This window comes from Nyctereutes procyonoides, unplaced genomic scaffold (assembly GCF_905146905.1).
Source record: "Nyctereutes procyonoides isolate TBG_1078 unplaced genomic scaffold, NYPRO_anot_genome, whole genome shotgun sequence".
Taxonomy (NCBI): domain Eukaryota; kingdom Metazoa; phylum Chordata; class Mammalia; order Carnivora; family Canidae; genus Nyctereutes; species Nyctereutes procyonoides.
The window spans coordinates 51,541,401-51,567,714 of record NW_026575047.1 but is presented as its reverse complement, the minus strand read 5'-3'; the positions used below and the strand labels follow the sequence as shown (position 1 = coordinate 51,567,714).

At 39.6% G+C, this 26,314-nt stretch overlaps 1 protein-coding gene across 3 annotated transcripts in view; it reads left to right on the top strand.

The window, feature by feature from the left end:
* CERS3 (ceramide synthase 3) overlaps window positions 1-12,795 on the top strand; it is a 109,660-nt gene extending 96,865 nt beyond the window's left edge. For 2 of the 3 annotated variants that reach the window (XM_055326100.1, XM_055326102.1), the window contains one exon: window positions 12,406-12,795. In XM_055326100.1, the coding sequence (XP_055182075.1) occupies window positions 12,406-12,567 (162 nt within the window). In that variant the 3' untranslated portion in view covers window positions 12,568-12,795. Of the gene's footprint in view, window positions 1-7,834; window positions 8,019-12,405 lie in introns of all 3 variants that reach the window. The other variant, XM_055326101.1, reaches the window with a different exon arrangement.
* The last annotated feature ends 13,519 nt before the right edge of the window (window positions 12,796-26,314 follow it).

The following is a 26,314-nucleotide window of genomic DNA, read 5'->3' as shown; positions in this document are numbered from 1 at the left end:
CAGAACCATTCATGTCCTGGAGGCAGCTAATTCTCACCTCCTACCCTTCACACACACCTTCCTCTCCCCTAGAATCAGAGAATCCAAGTTTGAGCCACACAACTTCCCATCTCTAGCTCAAGGCACCACACTGAGGAGGAAATCTTCCCAGGTTGCTAGGTATTGAAACATTTCTTTCAGCTCCTTTCAGCCCTTCCACACCTTCTTCCCCTCAGGGCATGGAGATACCGATGCTAGGACAGCACGCTGGGGAAAACCGATGCAACTGTCCAAAGAAGGAGGAGCCTAGGGCTCTGGTAGCTGCTCCAAGAGTTGAAGGAATCAATGTCTCTGCATATTTTCATCTTTCCCTGGCATGCCAGTTGGTAAACTCCAGGGTAGGGTAGCTGCCACTGTACACTAGCTGCCCAGCAAGGGGCCATGATAATGTTCTGTATTCCCTTTTGGATGTGGGCTGATGGACTGAGGTTGTCTAAGAACAAATCATATTTTGTCTCCCACTAGAAAAGCGCAGGGGAGAACTTTTTGTGCATTTTCCTTATTCAGAAATCTCGCCAACAATGGCAATGTGGTTCCTCTGAGCCAAGAAGATGGCACTGTCCCACAAGAACTATGAAGAGTCCTGCTACAGAGCACTCCAGGTCAGCAAGGAGCTCTGGGGACCCACACCTGTGCGCTGTGTCTCAGGAGGTGAGCCTGTGCAGCATAGCCTGGCTGACTTCTGTGTTTCAGTGCTCTGAGGTCATAGGTGGCGGCTGGCCCGTGGGCCAAGCCAGCGCACAATCTAGATCCTGGCCACAGAGATTTGATGCAGTTTGGAAGTTGTTGCAGACAAAAGCAGAAGTCTGTATCAAGGAGCCCCACTGTGTTGGGCTGGGAAGCAAGGTCTCCCATACAGGGCAGAGCTGAAGATTATCTCGAGGTTTTCACCTAGAGTAGCTGAATGAATGGAAGTGCCATTTGCTGAAATATTGAAGACTGGAGAAAAGTGGTGAAGAAGAGACTAGCATTTGATGGGACAGTTAGGCAGCTGAGAGGAGATTGTCTAGTTATTATCATTTGAAGTCAGGGAGAGGTCCACACTGGAGTATAAATTTGGGAGTCATGGGGCACCTGGGTGGCTCAATCGGTTGAGCATCCAACTCTTGGTTTCAGCTCAGGTCATGACTTCAGGGTCGTAAGATCAAGCCCTGCATCAGGTTCCTTGCTCAGCATACAGTCTGCCTGGGATTCTTTCTCTCCTTCTCTCTCTCTGCCCTTCCCCCAGTTTCTTTCTTTCTTTCTTTCTTTCTTTCTTTCTTTCTTTCTTTCTTTCTTTCTTTCTCTCTCTCTCTCTCTCATAAGTAAATCTAAAAAAAATGTGGGAGTCACTTTCATTTAGGTGGGATTTAATGTTGTGGAGGTAGATTCATTCATTCATTCTCTCATCAAATAGACACAAGTGCCTACCGTGCGCTAGATGAAATCACCTAAGAGAAACTAGGAAGAAAGCTAGTATATCTCGGCATATCCCACCCCAACCCATTCCCTTCTCTCCCTCTCTCCATCTGCCAAGAGAACCACAGAAGCTACATCCTTCCACTCATGCTTTTATATACTTATTATGCTTGGGTTTAACCACAAACATTAGAGTATTGCTTTATTTTTAAATTCTACATGAATACTATGATCTAGTGTGTATAATTGTGTGACTTGTTTTCTTCATTCATAACATTCACACCCGTATGTGTAACTCTGTAGACCAATTCATTTAACTCCTGTATAGTATTCCACCAATCAGATATTCCACACTCTGTGTTTATCCTCCCATTTTCAGGAAATTCTACCATAAGCATTCTTATATCTGTCTCCTTGGGAACATATGTGAGAGTTTCTCGATAGGATTCCCAAGTTAAGTTTACTGGATGCTGCCAAATGATTCTTCAAGCCAAGTGTATGAAAGTTCCTCTTTCCCCACATCCTCATTAATTTTTGGTTTTATCAGACTTTTCAATATTTACCAATTTGATGAATGTGAGATTTTATCTCATGTTAGTTTGCGCTTTCCTGGTTACTGAGATTGAGCATTTTGTATAGTTTATTAGTCAGTAATGTTGCCTCCTCTGTGAATTGCCTCTTCATATCCTTGCCTGCTTTTCTGTGACATTGGACTTTTCCCCTTCTTACTGGAGTATATGTGTTCTTTGTTGGATGCTAACATTGAAACAAACTTTAACATTTCAACTTTAATATACGTTTTCTGGGCTATATACTTTTTTTTTTTTTGAGAGAGAGAGAGAGAGAGAGAGAGAGAGAGAAGGGGGGGGTAGGGGGATGAGTGGGAAAGGCCGAGGGAGAGGGAGAGAGAGAATCTTAAGTAGACTCCAGGTCCAGTGAGGAGCCTGACAGGGCTTGATCTCACAACCCTGAGATCATGACCTGAGCTAAAATCAAGAGTGTGTACCTTTAACAGACTAAACCACGCAGGTGCCCCTAGGCTATATATTTAATCCTCTGCCTTGCCTTGGTTATTTCTTAAGCATTGCTTACCTAAATCCTAGTGGTTTCTTTTCTTTTTTTTTTTTCAAAATCATTTTGCATCTTTGCCTTGTTAGTGTTGTTAATAACATTTCCAAGCATGTAGTATTTAAAGCCATTTCCAAAGGACACAATATGTGGCAATTTGGAGAATGCACTAATTTTAATGGTTTTAATCCTCAAAGCAAATTACATTTATGAAATCCATCATTTTCTACATCCTTCACAATTTGATGATTACCACAGAGTCTGGTACATTTTAATTAATTTTTAGGTAATACAGAGGATATGAAAGAAAACTGCATTTTTATCAAGAGCCATGCAGGGTGATCTGAGCTCTGCTGCCACTAAGCTCTGTCAATCAGCTGGATGGGACACAGTCCTGTAGCTTTTATTTCACCTGCAAAATGAACATGTTTAACAAGAAACTCTCTGGAATCCACCTAGCTCTGAAATTGGCATTTTCTCTTAGAAGCTCAATTTTAAAGACCTGTAAGCCTTAGCAAAATGAATCCATTTCTTAAGGAAATTAGGTAGATTGATAGCAGATTGATAAAATGAAAAAAAAGCAATCAGTGGAAAACAGAATATACAGTTGATACTTATGCAATATGGGTTTGAGCAGTGCAGTTTTGTAAGTGTATTTTATCTTGCTTATAATTTTCTTAATATTTCTTTTCTCAAGCTTACTTTATTGTAAGAATACGGTATATAATACATATAACAAATAAAATACATGTTAGTCAAATGTCCATGTTACTGATAATGTTTCCAGTCAATAGGCTATTAGTAGTTAAATTTTTGGTGAGTCAAAAGTTATATGTGGATTTTTAACTGTGCAGGGGTCAGCGCCCCTAAGCCCCATGTTGTTCAAGGATCATCTGTATTCTAGTTTACACTGGTGAATTGGGGCAGTTTCAAAAGCACCTTTTGAGTCTGGCTCTGAAATTCAAAAGGAGACTTTCTGTGTATACAGCCCAGTCACAAAAATTGGAAATGGTGAATAAGCCAATCTTAGGTCATGTTTTCAGCACCTTGGATCCAAACTCCATAGAACCTAAAAGACTAGGTACTCCTTTGACTTATACTCAGGATTATAGGAGCAGGGGCTGTGGTCTTGGTCCTGGTCTTCTGTGTCCAAGAATTTGACACCAACCAAAGCCAATTGTCATGTGATATTATAAGTTCAAGCATTTTTTTATGAGTTTCCCAAAAGAAAAGGAGAACTAGCAGAAGCTGGAAGTATGTGCATTGCTTTCGCGGTATTCCAGTTCTTGGAGGCTTGAGTATTTGAATGTAGGTCAGTTCAGCTGTATGCCTTCTCTCCTAGAACCTGCCCTTCAAAGGGGTGTTTTGACTTCAGCATAACTTTAATTAAAGAAGGCTGTTGTGATCCCCCATTTCAAGGTTTCCTATTTCTCCCCATGTAGGGGAGGCTTTCTGATTGCCACAGTGACTGTGATTCCAACCGATCCTCTGAACACATATCTTCTCTGCCCTCTTGGAGTACCAGACAGATAACATTTGCCAATATTGATGCTTTTAGTGATGTGGGGGCTCCAAAGCCCTGTTACAACTTATGACGAGGTCTCTCCTACCTGAATAACTTGTTCTTCATTCTTTTCACCAAAGGTTGTCGCCAGGTGAGAAGGGGCCTCTTAAAAGACTTTGCAAAAACATTATATTCATCCACTGCAATTGTGGAATGAATAATATGACGAATAATATGTTCTAGAGGGCCCCGATCATATCTGGGAAAAGTTCACTTGCACGCTAGATATCTTTGCTAATTCTAGAAGAATGTTATCTAGAAGAATGTTATTACTTGTCAAATAGTAATGTGTTCTCTGTAATGGCAGCTGCTGAAATCTTCACTGAGGGGAGGCTCAGTTGGGCAGATCATGGTAAACAGGTGAGCTTTGATTCCTTTGACAAGTGTGAGAACTGAGCCAAATAAATAGCTACAGCCCTTTGGCTGCTGAAGCCCAGATACAATTCACTCTTCAAAGAAGGTTCTGGATCCTTCTTTATGCCTGCATTTTCTTTGGCCTTTAACAATTTGTAGGAGGGTTCTAGGTCAACATTTGGTAGACAAGTTCTAGCAGCCCATTGACAATTAAAAGTGGGGAAGGAGCAGGGCTGGTGTTCAGAGAACAGTCTGAGGGAAGGGCATTGCAAGAAAAGAAACTGGCTGATTCCAAGAGAGAGGGACTCACTGCTGCTGTGGAAGCAAAGTCTTGGCACTCCATCAAAGCAGACAGGTAGTGTTCCGGAAAACACGGTGGCTTGACCTTTAGCAAGTATTTAATTCTTTGTTCCACTAGAGCAAGCTTGACTTGTTTTTTATTTCTGTTAAGTGTTGTCATTACTGGGAAAGGCTTGGAGTTGTGAAAAGGTGCTTTGCAGGATGTGGATCATGGCTCATATCATAAATTTGTCTGATTTGGGCTATGTAGAAAAGCCTCATTTTTTTCTGGCATACCCAAAGCCAACATTTTTCAAACTATGGGTGGTAGATCAGTAGGTCACCAGTCAGTTTCCAACCATCATTATTGCAATGACACAGAACAAAATAAAATATGTTGGTATTTGTTTCACATAGTAAAAATAAGTAATTAGGGATGATTTTCATTATTTCAGATTGTATGCTTCAAAGTCAGTCCTGCTGTTTCCAAGGGCAGAGTCAGAACAGGGTGAGGTGCTGGTGCTCTGCTCAACAGGAAGGGAGAGGGAGCTTTCTTATATGGAGAACTGACCTCAAACAGAACTGAGTGTCTGCCTCCTGGGTGCCCTGTCTCAAGTGTTTGTGCAAATGACTCCAGTAGGGGTCTGTAGAGCACTGTGGTTCAGTTTCTAAGCTTAGAGTAGGATTCTCCTCCTGTCTGCCTTTCTTAGCTGGGTGGACTTGTAAGGCTGAGCTCTGAGCTTCCATTTCCTCTCTTTTAAAATAAAGAGAGTGGCTCCTGTGTCCTAGGGTTACTGCGAGGAGGGAATGTTATTATTCATACTTACTCCTTAGGCTAGCGCCCAGCATGTGGATATGTATAATATGAGTGTCTACAGCAGCTTTATCCACAATTGCCCAAACTTGGAAGCAACCAAGATGTCCTCCAGTAGGTGAATATACACATAAACTGTGTTGCCTCCAGACAATGGAATATTCTTTATCAATAAAAAGAAATGAACTCATAAGCCATGAAAAGACATGGAGGAAACTTAATACATATAACTAAGTGAGAGACTTAGAAGACCATATACTCGGATTCTCTACAATTGCAACCATATGACATTCTGGAGAAGACAAAGCTATGAGACAGTAAAAAGATCAGTGGTCACCAGGGGCTGGGAGAGAGGGAAGGGTGAATAGGTAGAGCACTGAGAATTTTTAGAGCAATGAAAAAAAATCCCTTTAAAGTTTTCATTGCTGTGATGGTTTTATTATAGATGGCACATACAGGATAAAATTGAATATAATATGAGGTTTTATCAATATTTGAATACCACGCAATTTCCAATTTACATTATGTAAGCTTGCGTGATGTGTAACCACCTACATGTCCATCTAACAAAGTCTTACTATCTGAAAATCCTTTCTAAGCTGGATCCATCATCTAGGGCCGTGGTTCTCAATCCTGTCAGACCCATGCCGCCTTCACTAGCCTGAAATTAAATTCCTGGGTGGTATAACTGACCTATCATCACAATTTCAAAAAGCAATAGAATGCCACAATTGTAGTAGACAAGGAATATAATGAAAGGCATTTCTGATAAGATCTCCATTTCACGTGTTAATACGTGTGCAAGATCACACTCAGGAACATACTGAAGTTGACAGATGCTGTGCTTGCTTGTGTGGAGACTCAACATAACCGGGCCAGCTGTAAGCACAGACCGACACAGCTATTTTGTACTGGGGATACAATTGCCACTGGTATTATTGTTTGTCATCTGTGATGATTTCCTGAAATTGTGAAGCTCCGAACAAAACAAGGGGTAGTCTTCCTTTGAATTGTTTACGTAGCTGCATTCCTGGAAAATTGAGACTATATTAAAACCAGGCAAGAATTACTGTGCTTGAATGTAAAATAGCATTAGGTTCCAGGCTTGGATAGTCATAAACAGGGTTTCACTTACACAGAGGTCCAGCAGGACACTGGGATGTCATGCATGCTATGGCATGGCCAACATCCCTAGCCACTGATTCCTGAAAGTTAGTAATGCTCCCCAACTTTTATGACCATTAGATGCCATTAATTACTGGAAGGCTGCATATGGTCCAGGACCCTTTCCTAGAGGTGAAGGTGTGGAGATGTGGCTTGGCATGATGGGGAGCATCCTTGAGGGCCAGTTTATGTCTCAGTTGAAGAAGCTCCTTAAGTTCTGGAGAGACAGGCCAATAGATACTAGTCTGTTTTTCTGGAGATGAATTACTTTCTTTGTTCTGACTCAAATTACCCCCTTGTTCCCTAACAAAAATCTTTGGAAGAAGAAAAAAGAGACCCAAAGGGCATGGTCCATGAAAGCAGTCGTCAGCCAACCATGGCCGCTCCCTGAAGGACCCCATCTGACTTTCTCCATTACATGTTAGCCGTTGAGACACCAAGTTGATTCCTCAACATTTACAGTGAGCTTTGTTGATTTTGAGATCCTTTCTGTGTTGTTGTGGAGAAGAGCAAATCGTACAGAGACAAGCCTGTGACATTACATTCCTGGCATTAAGGCAGCAGTGTGTGTGTATGTTGGGTTTTTCAAGAGCCATGTTTGGCATCAAGATTGTACACAGAGGGGGTGTTTGGTTACATATACCTGGAGGTGGTCAGGTTTGGTCTGTAGGTCACAGAAGGAGAAAGTAACTCATCTGGCTTTGGCTGGCATCTTAAAAGATGGGTTGTCAAGAACCAGTCTCCATCCTCCATGTATACAGATCTTATACATGCTTTGTTAGATTTATACCTAAGTATTTTATTTTTTAAAACTATTGTAAATATTACAGATTTCTAAATTTCGGTTTTTAGTCAGGCATTACTAGTCATGTTAGTTTCCTGTGGCTATTGTAACAAAATACCACAAACTTGGTAGTTTAGAACAACAAATTTATTCTCTTATAGTTCTGGAGGTCAGAAGTCTATAATCAGAATTTTCTTTTCTTGTCTGGGTTTGATAAAGGTGTTTGTGAGCCAGTTTTAAGGGTGTGGGGTCATGTCTGACACTGGCCTTGCCCAGAGCCTGAGTACTCAGTATTGTTCTAGTAATCCACATCATCTTTTATCTTTTTTAATGAAGCTTGATTTGTAGCAATTTCACCTCCCTTCCTCAGGGGCCATGTCATTCTTCTGGGAGTTTCCCCTCACAGAATTTCTTTGAGAATACCATGAGGGAAGAAGAGGAACCCATACCTCTTCATGAACTGTCCTGGAAGGAGTTCCTGCATAAAGAAAACAGGAAACATCCTAATTACCAACAGTAAAGACTTCTGGACAGCCAAAAGGCCTACATGAATGGTACTTTACTTAGCAAATGTTCATTGAGAAAAACCACACTATTTGCTTTCTGAAAAGTAATACTTTTAAGTTTGATTTTTAAACATAATCAGTAAAATTGACTTTTTTCCATTGGCATAAAGTTCTATGAAATTTAACACAGGGATAGATTTATGTAGCCATCACCATAATTAGTATACGGGATGAGTCCTGCACCCCAAACCACTCCTTCCTCCACCCTTGTTCCTGGGATCCCTCTCCATCCCTGTAGATTGTCTTTTCAAGAAGAGCATGTAAATGACATTAGCATGTCATATGGTAGGTATCCTCTGGAAACCAATTTTTTTTTCACTCAGCATGTTGCCTTTGAGATTCGCCCAGCTTGTAAATGTCAACATTTTGTTCTTTTTTATTGGTAGGTAGTAGTATCTTTATTGTCCACATGTACCACCGTTTATCCATTTGCTGATTGAAAAACATTTGGGTTGCTTCCAGATTTGACAATTATGAATAGAGACGTTATAAACATTTGTTTTATGTTTAAATGAACACAATGTAAAATGAACATAGTGTTCATTTTTCTAGGATAGATAGTCAGAAGTGGGATTGCTGACATATGCGTATGTTTTACTTTATAAGCAACTATCAAACTATTTTCCAGAGTTGTCTGTACCATTTTGCATTTCCATCAACAACGTGTAAGATTTCCTTTCAGCCACTCCACGTCCTTGTCGGCACTTGCTATTGTCAGTATTTTTTAATTTCAGCTATTCTAATGGGTTTATAGATGTATTTCATGATGGTTTTAATTTGCATTCTCCTAATGGCTGATGGTGTTGAACATCTTTTCATATGCTTATTTGATATCCTGTGTCCTCTTTGAGGAAGTGCTTATTTTTATATATTTTGCCCATTTTTCAGTTGGCTTATTTCTTATTGTTGAGTTTTGAGAGTTCTTTATTATGCATACATGTCAGCTATGCAGTTGCCGAATACGATCCCCTTGTTTACACCTTGTCCTTTTATTCTCTGAATAGTATCTTTTTTAAAAAAAGATTTTATTTATTTATTTATTTATTTATTTATTTATTTATTTATTTATGAGAGACACAGAGAGAGAGGCAGAGACATAGGCAGAAGGAGAAGCAGGCTTTCTGCAGGGAGCCCAATGCAGAATTTGATCCCATGACCCCAGGATCATGACCTGAGCCAAAGGCAGATGCTCAACCACAGAGCCACCCAGGGGCTGCTGAATAGTATCTTTTATAATATTAAGGTTATTTAGGTGAAATCCAGTTTATTCATTTTCTTTTAATGGAGTTTGGTTTTTGTGCCACATCTAGGTACTCCTCACCCAACCCAAGTTATGGGTTTTTCTCAAAGTTTTATAGTTCTCATATTGTATGTTAGATCTATAACCCATTTTGAGTTGGCTTTTGTATAAGGTATGACATTTAGTTTGAAGTTTATTTTTTTACCTCTGGATGTCTAACTGTTCCAACACCATTTGTTGAAAACAGTATTCTCTCTCCATTGAATCACTTTTGCATCTTTGTCAAAACTCAATTGGCTTTATTTATGTGGGTCTATTTCTAGATTCCCTATGCAGTTCCATTGATCTATGTTCTTATCCTTTTGCTAATATCACCCAGTTTATTTTTTGATTACCCATATGGAAAACTTTATAGTAAGTTTTAAATTGGGGTAGTTGGAGTCCTCCAATTTTATTCTTCTTTGTCAAGATTGATTTAGCTATTCTGGTTTGTTTGGTTGGGTTTTTTTGTTTGGTTGGTTGATTTGGTTTGTGTTGTTTTGTTTTTGTTTTTTGCCTTTCCAAATAATTTTTGGAATCAGCTTGTCTCTATGTACAAGAAATCTTGCTGATATTTTAATTGGTATTATGTGGAATCTATAGATCAATTTGGGGATAATTAACATTTTTTACTGTGTTTAACCTTCTAATCCATGAACATAGTATGTCACCCTAATTATTTAGATATTTGCTTTCTTTCATCAGTTTTGTAAGTTTAACATACAGATCTTATACATGCTTTGTTAGATTTATACCTAAGTATTTTATTTTTTAAAACTATTTTAAATATTACAGATTTCTTAATTTCAGTTTTTAGTTAGGCATTACTAGTCATGTTAGTTTCCTGTGGCTACTGTAACAAAATACCACAAACTTGGTAGTTTAGAACAACAAATTTATTCTCTTACAGTTCTGGAGATCAGAAGTCTATAATCAGATATGAGCTGAAGCCAAGATATGGCAATTCTGTGCTCCCTCCAGAAGCTGTAGGGGAAATATGTTCTTTGCCTTTTCCAACTTTGGGTGGCTGCCAGCATTCCTTACTCATAACCACTCTACATCCATCTTCACATTGCCTCTTTTCTGTGTTGAATTTCCCATTGTATCTCTTATAAAGATGCTTGGGATGGCCAGAGGGCATACTTGTATTATCCAGGATAATCTTCTCAAGATCCTTAACTTAATCCTGCCTGCAAAAACTTTACCATATCTGATAACATTCACAAGTTTTAGGGATTAGGACCTAGTATCCTTGAGGACATTTTTTCAGCCAACTACATTAGTGTTTAGAAATCAAGATTGTGTGTGTGTGTGTGTGTGTGTGATTTTGTGTATTGACCTTGTATCTTGCAACTTTGTAGTGACCTCACTTATGAATGTTAGGAGCTTTCAGGAGATTCTTTATTTATTTATGCTTTCAGGAGATTCTTTGGGGTTTTCTACATAGATAATCATGTCATCTTCAAATAGGGATACTTTTATTTCTTTCATTCCAATCTGTATGACTTCTATTTCTTTTTCTCATCTTATTACCTTGACTAGAACTTCCAATACAATGTTGCATAGGAGTGGTGAAAGTAGATATTATTGCTTTGTTCCTAATCTTAGGGGAATAGCATTCAGTCATTCATCAGTAAGTATGATGTTAGCTTCTATTTCTTCTTTGCTGATGTTTTTTAAATCATGAGTGGATGTAGAATTTTTCATGATTTTTCAGCCTCAACTAATATAATTGTATATTTTTCCTTTCTTTAGGTTATTGAGAGGATGGATTATATTTCATTGATTTTTAAATAATGAACCAGCCTGGCATTATTGGGACTAATCCCACTTCATTGTGATATATTATTATTTTTATTACTGGTTTTGATTTGGGCCATTTGGGGCTATTTTGTTGAGGTATTTTTATGTGTATATTTATTAGAAATATTGGCCTGTAGTAGTTGTTTTTTTTTTCTTCTATTGTCTTTTTCTGATCTTGGTATCAAGATAATTCTGGCCTCATAAAATAAACTGGGACATATTCCGCTTCCTATCTAATGGAAGAAATTGTGGAAATTTGGTCTTATCTCTTCTTCATATGTTTCATAGAATTTGCCAGTGAAAAGTTCTGAGCCTGTTGATGTTTTTCCAGATTTTTAACTAGTTTAATTTCTTTCATGGTTATATGACTATTTGGGTTATCTATGCCATCTTGGGTGAATTTTGTAGGCTGTAGTTTTTGAGGAATTGATACATTTTATCTAAGTCTTCAAATACATATGCATAATATTGTTCATTGTATTTTATTATTTTTGTGATATCTATAGTATCAATAGTCAAATCTCCTCTTTATTTCCTGGAAAGTTGTGCCGTCTCTCTCCTTTTCTTTGTCAATTTTACTAGTGATTTATCAATTTTACAGATCTGTCAAAGAATCAGCTTTTGGTTTTATTACTTTTCTCTGTTGTTTTTTCTGTTTCAATGTCATTGATTTCTTTACTATTTCCTTCTACCCTTTTACTTGCTTTGGGTTTACTTTGCTTTTCTTTTTTCTAGTTTCTTAACATAGAAGCTCAAATTATTTGAGACTTTTCTTCTTTTCTAATATAAGCCTATGATGCTATAAACCTCCTTATAAGCACCATTTTAGCTACATTTGACAAATTTTGATATACTATATTTTCATTTTAGTAAAAAATATTTCCAATATCCCATGTAACTTACTCTTTGATCCATTTTCAAATGTGTGTTGTTTAATTTCCAACTGTTCTGAGATTTTTCTATTTTTTATATTGATTTCTAGATTAATTCCATTATGATTTGAAATATACTTTGCATAATTTCAATTCTTTAAGTTTGTTGAGATTTCTTTTGTGACCTGTGATATAGTCTACCTTGGTGAATATTTGTTTTTTATTATTATTATTATTTTATTTTTATTATTTTATTTTTATTTTTTATTTTTTATATTTTTTATTATTTATTTATTTATTTTAGAATATTTGGTTTTTGATTATTGGGTTTTCTTTCTGTGTTTGGGATTTGAGTTTTTGTATTCACTCAAGACTCTTTCTGGAAGGTTGTCACTTACAGTCCATTCTTTCCTTTCTCTAGAACATCCAGGATGTGAGGAGTGATGATGAGGATGAAGAGGAAGAGGAAGAGGAGGAGGAGGAGGAGAAGGAAGAAGTCATCAAAGGCAAAGAGAGAGACTGTTTGAAGAATGGCCTCGGGGCCAACAGGCACCTCATTCCCAATGGTCAACAGGGCCATTAGCTTGAATCCCATGCAGCTCCCAGGGCACAGTGAGTGTGCTATGAGGGCTACCAGAAGCCAGAGTTGCTTCCCCCTCCATAACTGTGGCCTACAGGAGCCACAGAGACCCCAGATTCTGCCCTTCCCTCTTTTTAACTACCACCTTCTCCCCTCCCAAGATGTATTTAACAAAATGTTGTTAACTTGTGTTGAAATGTTAAATATAGCATCTCTATGGATTTTACTGCAGTTAGGACTCAGACTGGTCGAAGATTTCAAATATTTCTCTAGAGAACCGTTTTAGTTCAATTGTGTTCATTCATATATGTGAGACATGTGGTTTTCCCAGGAGCTCCCTTGGTTGTAGGCCTTTTGACCTTGCCAACTTACCCTCAGGATGGCTTGAAAAGTGCTAAGTAACCCACTTTTTCAGGTGTGTTCAGTCACAGAGAGCAGCTCATTTCCCCTCCTCCCCCCCCCAAAAAAAATGAGTTTGAGGAGGCAATGCAGCAGTGATGGAAGGAGCAACCCAGGGCACCAGGCTTCAGGGGTTCATTGGCCACTTTCTGCCATGGGTAGTTCTTTAAACCTTTCAAGCCTTGGTGCTTCATCTCTCCAACAGGAATGATAATATTTGCCTTGCCTACCTCACAGAGTTGGAGTAAGGATCAAATGAGATTTCTAATATTTCTAATAAGTGCAAGTGTATACTGTCCACTGTGATGTGACAGGGACCTGACCCTCTTCTCACTATGATTCCAGCTCTGTTTGGAAGAACCCTGGTTAAACTTGGCACTGAAAGGGCCTGAACAAAAGGCACAATCTTTAAAAATTCCTCTTAAGTATATCTGAAGTTATCCAGAAATGCAGATATCCAGAAGGCTGGTTCCATTTTATTTGGTAACTTTGTTTGTTTGTTAGCTCCCCAAGGGTGATGCTCAAATTTCCCCAAATTCTCCACCCCTAGACCCTTTGGCTAAGGGGAGGGAGCCTGGGCCCCATTCCTTCTGGTCTTTTGCTGGCCTCTCCCTGGCTCCCTAAGATGGAAGCTTTTCTGCCACTGTCCTGAGCCACTCCTAGGGCCACCAGAGTTGCCCAGCCAGCAGTACAATCCATCTGGGGCCCATCTGGGAGTCAAACCCAAGGCCTGTTCCTTCACCAAGCCATTATTTCCCAGAAAGCCTGAATCTTTGGGGTACAACATGCATGTGAGCTCCTGACCAAAGGGAAATCTTGTAAACAGAAAGAGGATGCTACCCTATTTCATCTCTGCTACCCAACCCAATCAGACCTTGTAAAACAGAACTAAACAAAAGACTGGAAAACACCCCTGAGAAGCTTCCAAGAACAAATGTTAGTCATGACAGCTGCTGGGACTACTGACTCTCTGGGAAGACAGGTTCAGATAGAGGGGCCACCAGACTCTAGGGGTACCACAAAGGAGGCACATCTGAGCCCAGAGTGTAGGGCAGATCTCAGAGACTTCTGGTCCTGCTGACTGAGAAGAGGCAGAGCCTTGTAGGGGAAGAGCCTGAGCAGAATATGCAAACACCCCCCACCCCCACCCCTACCCATCCACCCCCACCTTCACCACCCCCAGTCTCTCATATTCGTGGGCCACATTTTGTACCTTTATCCTGTTTTGCTCTGGGCTGGGCCATATTATAAAGCCCAGTGAGAGCCAGGGCTGTGGAGACCAGTAAAAGCATCCACATGGACTCCACTTGAAGGGGGGCTACAGCTGCTGGAGCCTGAGGCCACTGCACAGCAAAGGGTGTCTGTGGGGGTGGGAGGTGTTTTTTTTTTTAACAAAAAAGATGTTTTTAAAACCTTCAGGGTAAAAAAAATCAAAAACCAAAAACCCTTCTGAATTCTTTCCTCATCAAAATCTCTTTTTGAGGAATCACTAGAGCAACAGAAAAACATATGTCAAGTTTTCTCTGCAGGTTATTTGCTTTTATGAGTACAATAACATATGCATTATATGTATAATGTTTAAATCTAAAATACCTCCACTCACTTTAGGACATAGCTGTTGAGTTATTATTATTATTATATTATTATAATTATTTTTGGTGGAAGAAAATCCCATTGAGGCATTATTTTTTATGTTTCCAGTTAACAGACTGTTTTTCCCTTGATTTATTTTGGACTTGTCTCTGTACCAAATATCTTCTCACTTAAGGTTAAAAAAAAATGCATGTTGGCTGCTCTCTCCTCCAGTTCTCTTTTCGTATTTAAATGTGGAAGGTAAATTGCTATGCCAACTTCAGCTCACTGATATAATTGGAAGCACTCAACTATCTCTAAAAAGGTACATACACATTTTTGTAACATCTTTTAGGGCCTCTGCGGTCAATTTTAAAGGTAACCTTTCTTCTTACCAGAAGCAAGGGCTCCTACTATTTCAGATGACTTTATAAAAATGCAGTCCACCGTACCATCAATGTTATTGTAATGATAATGACTTAACAATAAAACAAAGACAGAATCCAGTGTGCATGGTGGCAGAGTGGATTTGGCACACACATTGCTTGGCTTCTCAGAGTTCATTACTGGTCTCACTAGGAAGTGGAAGAAAAGATTTTCCAGGCCTCTAGAAATACCCTGCTGGGAATTGGAGGGAAAAGTAAGTGAGAGGGACAGAGCCAAGTTAGCACATTAAGGCTGCTGTCAGGCCTGACCTAGGGGAGCCTCTTGGCTCTGCCCAGTGTAGACAGACAGACCGCTGTGGGCTGGGGTCTAGCCGGGGTCATGGCATCTGAGTCCTGTGGCACCAGGCAGTGTGTGGAAGTGCTAATAAAGGGGACTTATTCTAAACGTTCTTTCTTCACCCCATTTTCACTGTGAGTAGACATTCAAGAGAGAAGAGAATATTATGAGCAACTTTACATCAATAAGTTTAAAGGTGTGGATAAAATGTGTAAGTTCTTAGGAAAATGCAACTTCTCACAACAGACACAAAAAGAGAGTAGAATTTAAATAGTCTTCTATATAAAAGACTAAAAAATCTGAAATTTTAAAAATGTTTTCCACCACCACCCTACACACACAAAAGATCTTTAGGCCCACGTGTCTCATCCAGTGAATTCTCCCAATACTTAAGGAAGAATAAACACAAGTATGACAAAAACTTTTGTAGAGGCAAAAGGAACACTTCCACACTTGTTTTAGAAGGTCTGTGTAATCTCGATACTAAAATCTGACAGGAATATTAGGAGGCAAAAACCCAACAATTATTGGCTAAGTCATTTGTGAACATAGGCTCAAAATTCCTCAACATGAGCAAACTGAACTCAGCAATATGTAAAGAAAAGTGTATGACAGACAAGTTAGGTTTATTTTAGGAACTTGCGATTGATTTACTATTTAAACATCAATGGCATTCATCACTTAAAAAGAATAAAGGAAAAAGCCATGTCTTTAAAAGCTTTAGATAAAGTTCAACATCTGTTAATCAAAAAACCTGAAAACAACAAACCCCAAAACCCAAACAAAACAAAACACAGACAAGTAGGAAGGAACTTCTTTAATCTGACAAATAGCATCTTCAGGAAGCATAAAGCCAGTATCATATAACGCTATAATGGCCAAATGCTGAAATCTCTTCCACAGGGACTATCACTGAGACAGAGATGGCCATTATTTTTAATGATGTCCATCACCCTGAATATATTCAACGTTGTTTTCTTCCTGCCCAATGTAATATTTCAAGAAATAAAAATTACAAGACTTGAAAAAAAGAAATAAAAACTCTTATCACAAATGCAAAAATTCCCACACACTGTGTGGTTGTGTGTGTGTGTGTGTGTGAATGTGTGAATTCATACACAAATATCAAGGAATGAGACTGGCCAAGACAATCTTTAAAAGAACAAACCAGAACTCGTTTTACTAAAGCCAGGACTTATTACAAAAAGATAGTAAAATACTGTGAAATTGGTACAAAGATAGATAAACAGAAAAATAAAATTATATAAAGTCCAGGAACAACCTTATGCTTATATGGGCAATTGGTTGTAAGGGATTAAAATTAAACTTGATCTCTACTTAATATCATACACAAAATATATTTCAGGTTTTTTTTTTGGTAGATCTAAATGTGAACGGTAAAATAATAAAATTCCCAGAAGAAAATAAAAGAGGACATCTATATTCATGCCCTTAAGATAGGCAAGGAGTTCTTAAAATGTAAAGCATCATGCATAATGAAATTTTAACAAATCAGATTAAATGATAATGAAGAAGTTCTATTTCTCAACAGACTCCATGAAGAGAGGGAAAAGGCAAGCCATAAAAATAATATATCTGCAACACTTGAAACTGACAGAGGGCTCATATCCAAAATATATAAAGAACTACCAAAAAAAAAAAAATCTGACATCCCAATTAAAAAAAAAATCAGCAAGGCACTTGACCAGATGCTTTACACAATGCTTCAAGGTCCAATAAACATATGAAAAGGTGCCCAATTCATTAATCATTAGGAAGATGGCTAGTACTAAGTGGTGATCATGTGGAACAAAGAGAACTCACAGGCTGCTGGAGGAGTGCAGTTAGAGCAACTTTGAAAATGTTTGGCATCATTTCCTACCATTGGATACCTGCACATATTATAATCCAGCAATTTTACTTCTAGGTGAGAATCCAGTCCACATGAGCACATGGCTCAGAAGAATACACATGAGCATTCCTATCAGCAATATTCATAATAGCCCACACAGGGCATTTCCCAAATACTCCTCAAGAGTAGAATGGTTAAATAAATTGCAGCATATTTATGTTATGGGATAGTATACAGCAGTGAAAGTGAACTGGTATTTGCAACAATATAGCTTCTGCTTACCATCTTATTGTTTTGCAGAAGAAATCTAGTGGAAAATGAATATATAATTTGTGTCTCTGTTATTTATACAATTCAAAGAACACAAAACCAATATGTGATAATAAAAGTCTGGCTGCTGGTTACTTTTGGGGAGAAGGAAGACCCCATGCCTACACTGGGCCAGAGTGGGCTTTAGGGTGCCAGTAGCTTTCTGCCTCTTGACCTGGATAGTGCTTACATGAGTGTGTTCAATTTGTGATAAATCACCTAACTATACACTTACGATTTATATGCTTTTCTGTAGGTATAATTTTTTATAAGTTGTTAAAATGAAAAAGCTAGCTACTTTTAAGTTCTTACCTTTATGAGACAGCTGATGTTGCTGACCACAGCCTTTTCGTTTTTATAAGAACTTTTGATACCAGGCACCTGGATGGCTCAGTTGGTTAAGCATCTGCCTTTGGCTCAAGTCCTGATCCTGGGGTCCTGGGATGGAGCTATGAGTTGGGCTCCCTGCTCAGCAGGGAGTCTGCTTCTCCCCCTGCCCCTATCCCTACTCATTCTCTCATTCTCTCAAATAAATAAAATCTTTTTTAAAAAAACTTTTGATACCAAAAGTATCTTATACATAAAAGTCCATAATCTCACTACCAGATAATCCCAATTGGCATTGAAAATAATAGTAATAAAAGTAATACATGTACTCAGTTATAGCATTCATACAATACAAAAATAATGTAAAAACATATCGAACTGAAAAGTGAAAAACTATACAGTCTCTCTCCAAAAAGGAAGCACTCATGAAGTTCCTTGTGATTCTTTCCAGAAACATCCATATGCCCATTTTAGCATGATTCTTTTGTGGAACACTAGATCCCCAAACATCCTCACACACCTGTTGCTAAGACAGAGCACCCAAAGAGGCTTGGCCACACTAAAGGAGGAAGGGCAAAGTCAGATTGCATTGAGAATTTGAAATTTGGTTTATGGTAATTTCAAGTGCCAAGACTTAATTAGGATCTAGTTAAGGATAAGTTAAGGATCAAGATATAACAGCTGAGGACTGTTGAAAGCAACAAGGTAAAGATTTGGAGGTGAAGCTTTCAAAAAGTTGTAAGTTTCTTATGCAGTAAGCTATCTGCTGATGCTTCCTACTGAAGAGTTGGTGGTCTTGTGAGAAGGTCCTGAAATGGACAGTACAGTATGCGCCTAGCAGAAGTCTTTGGGAACAGTAAAGTCATGCTAATGAAGACAGTGGAATAGTCACGTTAATGGAGATGGTGAGATGAGTGGAGGCAGGTGTTTGGGTTCTCAGTATATACTTACGTTATTATCTGTGTGTATACCTCCATTACCTTTATCCATATAAACTCTAATGTGCCCAAGTGAAGGGAAAATAAAGGCACAGAGGCATCTTTTGAGTATCCCCCTCAGGACTGTGAACACCCAGACAAGATGTCTTCAACCAATTTGCACTAAGGTTCCATATAGGCTATTGGCAGCGTTATACAATCACTTTTTAAACACAAAAGATGGGCAGACTAAGTCAACACATTGTTCTGTTCCTTGCTTTGTCCTCAGTGATGCACTATAGAGATCTTTCCATATCAACATGAGTAGAACCTGCCAGGTTCTACTGGCAGGTAATCCTCAGGAATTTATCATCAAGTGTTCAAGTTATCTTAGATTGCCAAACACTTGCATTGTGTCTATTTTTTAGCTCTTATAATATTTCCATGAACATTCTTGGAAGGTAGTATTTAACCCAAGCTGCCTGGGTTAAAATCCCTACTCAGTTATTTACTGTGTTACCTTGGGCGAGTCTCTTCGATCTCTTAGCCTTCAGTTTACTGATCTGTAAGATGGGCACAGAACTTTCTTCATTGTGTCATTTTATTTTTATAGTTTTAAAGATTTTATTTATTATTTATTTGAGAGAGAAAGAGAGCATGAAGAGGGGGAGAGGCAGAGGGAGAGGAAGAAGCAGTCTCCCTTCGGGGAGCTGGGTGTGGGACTCCATCCCAGGAGCCTTGGATCATGACCCCCGCCAAAGGGAGATGCTTAACCAACTGAGCCACCCAGGTGCCCCTCATTGCGTCGTTTTAAGAAATAAATTAGTTGATCCACATAATGTATTTTGTACCCTACCTTGGTATATATAATCACTCAATAAATGATCCCGGGGTCCTAGGATCAAGCCCCCAGTCAAGCCCCAAGTCCCTGATCAGCAGGGAACCTGCTTCTCCCTCTGCTTCTGCTCCTCCTCCAACTTGTGCTCTTTCTCCCCCTTGCTCTCTCTTTCAAATAAATAAATCTTAAAAAAAAGAAAGAAAATATTATAATAAAAAGTCTTCTCTAAACAAATGTATACATCAAATCATTCATGCTTTTTTTTATAACTTACAGGGATTCATTGATTATTTGGCATTTATTTTGGTGTAAGAGGTAAGGTAGGGAAAGATTCCTTTCTCTTTTTAAGTAATTTGCTGTTTGTTCCTCAAGACATTTGCTAAATACTATTTCTTTTTTTTTTTCTTGTGTTTGAGACACCACCCTTAGATTCCCATCTGGACTTTCCATTCAATTTCACCAAAGTACTCATCCTATACCAAATTGCTTTAATTAGTAAAACTTTATAATTGATTTTAAAATGGTTGGGTCAGGGGCTCCTGGGTGGCTCAATTAAGCCTCTGCCTTTGGCTCAGGTCCTGATCTCAGGGTCCTGGGATCTGTCTCCTGGTTCAGCGGGAATCTGCTTGTCTCTCTCCCCTCCACCCTGCTTGTGCTCTCTTTCGATCTCAAATAAGTAAAGCCTTTAAAAAAAGAAAATAAATAAATAAAATGTCTGGGTCAGTGACCCATCTTTACTCTCGTATTTCCAAATTTCATTGGCTCATCTCACAGTTTTATTTAATTTTACTTCCAACATTTATTTCATTATAAATTAGATGAATTCAATTCAGGTTTTTTTTTGGTAGGTCCACCCCCACACCCCCAATCCTAATGGTATGCTATTTTGAGATTTCTTTGAATTTATAACTCATTTAGAGGAGTTGACAAATTATCATTTTGAGTTTTCCTATGCAAGAGTAATATGTGTGTGCTTATTCAGTTAAATCCTCTTTCATGTCTCTCAGTAGAATTGGGAGACTTTATTCATATAGACTCTGAACATTTCCTTTAAAGTTTATACTGAATGATGTATCTTTTTGATTACTATTGTAAAAAATTTTTTTTATATTTTCTATTTTGTTAACATTGAGAAAAGCTACTGACCTTTTAATGCTAGTTGTGTAGTCTGACACTCAAATCATATTTCTGATAAGTTTTCTTTCTTTTTTAAAGATTTTATTTATTTATTTTTAAATAGCATTTTTAAAAAAGATTTTATTCATTTATTTTGAGAGATAGAGCACAAGCATGGGGAAGGGGAGAGGGCAGAGGGAGAGGGAGAAGCAGGCTCCCCACTGAGCAGGGAGCTGAATGCAGGGCTCCATCCCAGGACCTTGGGATCATGACTGGGTCTGAAAGCAGACACTTAACTGATTGAGCCACTCTGGTGCCCCTTTATTTATGGGTCGCACCCAACGTCAGGTTCAAGCTCACAACCCCAAGATCAAGAGTGTCATTTGCTACCAGTTGAGCCAGCAGGCATCCTATCTGATAGGTTTTCGGCTCCTCCTATGGTTTTTTTTTTCCTTCAATTTTTAAGAATCATGAATCAGTGTTGTTGAAATTCATTTCTTGGAGTGCTGATCTAGTCATTGCTTTTTGTTTGTTAACGTAATAATGCTAGTTTCTAACCATTAGACTAGCCTGGCATTGAGGGGGTCAATTCCTTCCGGTCATGCTGTGTCATTTTTAAATTTACTGACTTTTTTGCCAGTATTTTAAGATTTTAATGGATATTTTCATAAAAATGCTATTATGCAGTTTTCCATTTTGTGTTCTCCTTAATGTTTTTTTAAATATAAATATTGTGCTGAATTTGTAAAGAAAAATTTGGAGGATTTTATTCTTGTGGGTTTTTTTTAATTTTACTGTTTCACTTATTGTGTATTTGCTCTGGGTATGACATTATATATGCATAATTTATCACTAGTGTTGACATTTTCCAAATTCCAGTGAAGCATGAAAATCTTACTTGCCTCCACGTCCCTTTACCATCCCCACTTATAATATTAATTGCCTTCATGATTCTCTCTATGTGCTTTGAGAGCCATACCAGGTAATGTGAGAATTTAGGCTCCAATTTAGAATTTAGAAAAGTTAAACAGAGGAGGACCCTGTCATATTCCCCCATATTGTTACTCAATCCGGTTGTTTTCTCTTCCTTCTCAGTATTCTAAGCCTAATTCTTTGATCATGTCTTTCTGCCTCGAAAATTCTCTTCAGACATTTTTTAGGGTAGATACTCATATTTTCTTGTTTCCCTCAGCTAAAGATGTTCTGACTTTCCCTTTATTCCAGGATATTTTTGCCAGATTTGGAATTGTAGAATAAATAACTATATAACTAAATAAGTTATATAATTATAGCTATTTTCCTTCAGCATTTGAAAAATGTTGCGTCACTTCCTTTTGGTTTTTATGGTCTCTGATAAGAAATCTGCCATTATTTGAATCGCCTATCCCCTATTGGTAGGTGTCATTTGTCTCTTGAGTTTTTAAGTTTTGTCTCAGGTTTTTAACAGTTGGGTTACAAATCATGTTGATATGAATTTCTTTGGGTTTCTCCTATATTGTGTTTGCTCAGCATCTTAAATCTACAGGCTTATGTCTTTAACTGAATTAAGAAAAATTTCCATCATTATTTGTTTGAATACTTTTCTAGCCCCTTTCTTTTTTCCTTTTCATCTGGGAATCCAATAACACACGTCTGCTCTTTTATTATAACTCCACAGGTCCCTGAGGCTACATTCATCTTTTTTGTTTGTTTGTTTGTTTGTTTGTTTTTTGTTATTTCACTCTATTTTCTCAGGCTCCCCACCAGACAGAGGCTGATTCATTGGCACTATCTTGGCTAGTAGGACACCTCCTGGCTTCCCCAAGTGGCTTCCACTGATGCTGCAGAGCTGGGTGTGTTCTCATTATCATTGGAAGGTGGTGAAAGTCCCAGCTCTTCACTCTGCCTTCTCTGACACCAGCCCAGTGCAAGGGAGGGGGCCAGTATGCCTTGGTACAGAAGTTTTGACTTCACCAATCTTTGCTGATGGCAGTAGGGGTGAAGCCATTGTCTTCCCCACAGTGTTAGGGTAGAGGAGTTACTGTCAATGTTCTGTCTTGCTGAGCTTTCTTTCCTAGTTCTTGGCTGAGAGAACAGGGTTCTTGGAGGCTGTTTGTGCCTATTGACATTTATGTTTTGCCAGCTTCTCCAGCCCTGGATTTATGAGGCAGAAGGAATACCCAACAAAGTCACCACTGTGTTGTTCCTTGGATTCTGAGGTCCTTAGCCAGTCTGCCTTCTTTTCTCCACCTTTTGGTGTCTTCTCATGCTTGCTTGAGGTACAATATCTGGGGTTTTAAACTGTACTTAGTGGATAGAATGGGGAGAAGTGCACTGACTCCATCTTGTCTGGAAGTCTTCTCTCATAATAAGTAAGTTTTTCCACTCATATTTATTGTGATTTAACACTTTTACTTGTTCTAAGTTCTCTCTTATTTTCAGAGTTTAATTCTCCCCTCATTTCTATATTTTCTATAGGGATTATTTTGCATTTCCTGTGCAGACATGTTTTCCTTCTGCTAACCTGGAAGCTTTGCAGTCATGTTAGATTTCTGAAAGATTATCTTTATATATGTTATGTAGGAGGTTAAAATTTCAGATAGCAAATGGAGTCTCTGAGCTTCCAGTCTTTTTTTTAAAAGATTTTATTTATGTATTTATTTGACAGAGAGAGAGCACACAAGCAGGGGGAGTGGGAGAGGAAGAAGCAGGCTCCTGGCTAAACCAGCAGCCTAATGTGGGACTCCATCCCAGGAGTCTGAGATCATGACCTGAGCTGAAGGCAGATGCATAACCCCAGGAAACTGGGGGGAGCCTTCCTGTCTCAGGGGGACCCAGACCAAATAACATTTGGCTCTTTCGGGATTAGATTAGTCTGTCCTTTTTCCATCTGAAATATCTTGAGAGAGAAGGAGAATCTGGCTCAAGTTTCTAATATGGAAGGAACCCTTGGTGTCTTACCTGATTGTGGATGTGCTTCTTTGGAAAAAGAGGATAATTGGGGCCAACCTATATACATTATAAGTAGGATAAGTTGAGCGTTTTTCTGACATTTTACTCAATCTACAACCACTTAGGAATATTTTGTGCAACTAGTTTTGATCTTCTCTTGGAAACCCCCATACTCTGGAATTGCAGTAGGGGAATCAAATAAATCTGTGGGGAGGTCTGGGGATTCCCGTCAACTCTACAGGGAGCTGGTTCTACCCACCGTCTGCTGACTCTGGGGGAGGACAATGCTTTATCTTCCATTTTCCAGTTAACTCCTTTAATAAGATGATTTTGTTGAGCTTTACTTTCTGCCCTGGGTGTTAGACAAGCAGCAGGTCACTACTTAGGATTACTAGGGAGGTCAATTTTTAAACAAGAAAACCTAAGTCCATCTAGGAGAAGGGACTTGCCCATGTGACTGGGTCATACCAAGTCAAAGGACTCAGGTACCTTGCCATAGCAGAGAGGCCGGCAGAACTCAGGATCCATACAAAGTGGCTGAAGCTTTCCCATTTGAAATTTGAACAGGAAACCCCACACCTTCCCCTCAAGGCTTCTGCTCTGCAAGCTGCCTGCTTCCTCTGGCAGTTTCCTCGGCTCTACCCCAGTGATAGCCGTTTATCCTCAGAGACTTACCTGCTGGTGTCCCTGAGTCCCTGTGAACAGCCACCGTTCAGCCCCAGTATCTGTGGGTGTTACAGCAAGGCAGTAACCCAGCCTGTCTCAGGCAGGAAGCAAAGGCTACTGGTGCACAGAATGTCAAGCAATTGCTGAAAATCTATCCTCTGTCCGAGGGAAGCAGAGAGCTGCCTATACACCCAGGGCGGCTGTCTGGCAGCTTCCCCACTTACAACCTGTTGCTTTAAATAAACCCTTGCCAAGCTGTCACTCTCATTTGTCCTTGCAAATAAAACTTTCCACCAGGTGGCCCTCAAGCTCCTGTCAAAGAGAAGGTGTGTGTGGTGGGGGGGGGGGCTTGGGAAGGGGGTTGGGCAGAGGAGGGACCAAAATCCATAGGCTTTCCAAGATCGAGAGTAGGCCACAGAGAGAAAGAGATGAAAGAGCCCCTACCAGGGCTGTTCTGGGAAGCCATCTGTCCCCGGGCAGATGCCATGGGTACCCAAGCAGTTCGTCTGGGATTTGGGACAAAAGCACTTGAGATCCTTGGCCAGCCATTCTTGGGCACTGGGCATCACCTCCCACGTACCATTCTTGTTGGTTTCCGTAGGTGGTGGGAAGGTTCCCTGGAACTCTCTACTAACAGGTCTGCTTTACCATGTAGAATGCTAGGTCTTCCATGGGCACCCTTTTCTTTTTCTAACAATGACATCAGCGAACAAACCTAGCCATACGTAGACAGGACCCCCTGGGCTGCATCCCCAGGCTTCTTCTGCACCTGCCCCATGGGTTGAAGCAGATATGGTGGAGACCTCGTGTGCCAAATGTGGCACAGACTAATGCACACCCTGCCCCTCACACAAGCTGCTGGGTTGTGGCTCCAAGTCTCTTTGCCCCAGGCTTTCTGATGCCGCTATTCCAAGGGAGGAGAAAACAAAGGGTTTTGTAACACTTACACTGAGATCCTAGGATGTGAACTTCATCTTAGAAGACAGAAATCAATGCTTCTCACTGAAGGCTATAAATACCATGTAAGGAAGGGTCTGGATGCTGTTGGGCTTCATATCCAACACAGTCTGGAGTAGGAGCCTTTGACCTGGGCCCAACCAAGTCATCGGTTTTCAGAAGCAGAAGAATCTGAGCCCTTAGGCATTGAAGGACAGCCACCCTAGGGTCCGGCAGGAGATTGGAGGGCAACAGGTTAGATGGCACATAGGACAGGGCAACTCAGTGGATCGTGCAGAGTGGCCAACGAGTAAAGGCATGGGAAGGCCAGGCCCCCAATCAGGGGGCTTGGGATTTACCACTAAGTATGGAGCCGCAGATTGTTTATTTAAAAAAGGAAAAAAAAAAAGAAGATTCAAAATTACCTAATTTCATCTGTGCTGTTTCATATAATTTCATCCAAATGATGAATTCCATTTCATCAGTGTGTGATAAGGCGACAGGGGCTTGTGGGGAGCGAGATGAACTGCACAGAGCATGGTTTCTGGAGTCCAGTGGCCCCATGTTGAAGTCATAGCACACCACCTATGAGATGTGCAGCCTGGGGAAACTTCTTTGTCCCTCTGAGCCACCACTGTCTTAGTTGTAAGAATAAGGCCTTCCTCTGAGGTATGTTGTCAAGATTAATGAGATCTATTCTGAAGCACTCGGCACAGAAAGAGTCCTAGCTTTGTTTCCAAAATATAGGCCAAAGTTGCCCGTCTTATAAATGGCAGAACTTAGATTTAAATCTGCAGCTTGACTCATCTCCAGGCACGATGCTCTTTGTGTTGATGTGATTAAAGCATATTTATTGAGGCACAATGGGTCAGCCCAAGGGTGGTTCTTCTTCTTCTTCTTCTCCTCCTCCTTCTTCTTCTTCTCTTCCTCCTCCTCCTTCTTCTTCTTCTTTCTTTTTCTTTCTTTTTTTTTAAGGTTTTATTCACTTATTCATGAGACACAAAGAGAGTGAGGTGGAGACATAGGCAGAGGGAGAAGCAGGCTCCCTGCGGGGAGCCTGATGTGGGACTGGATCCTGAACCTGGGAAGCCAGGATCATGACCTGAGCCAAAGGCAGACACTCAACCCTAAGCCACCAGGTGACCCCAGTCCAAGGGTTTAAAG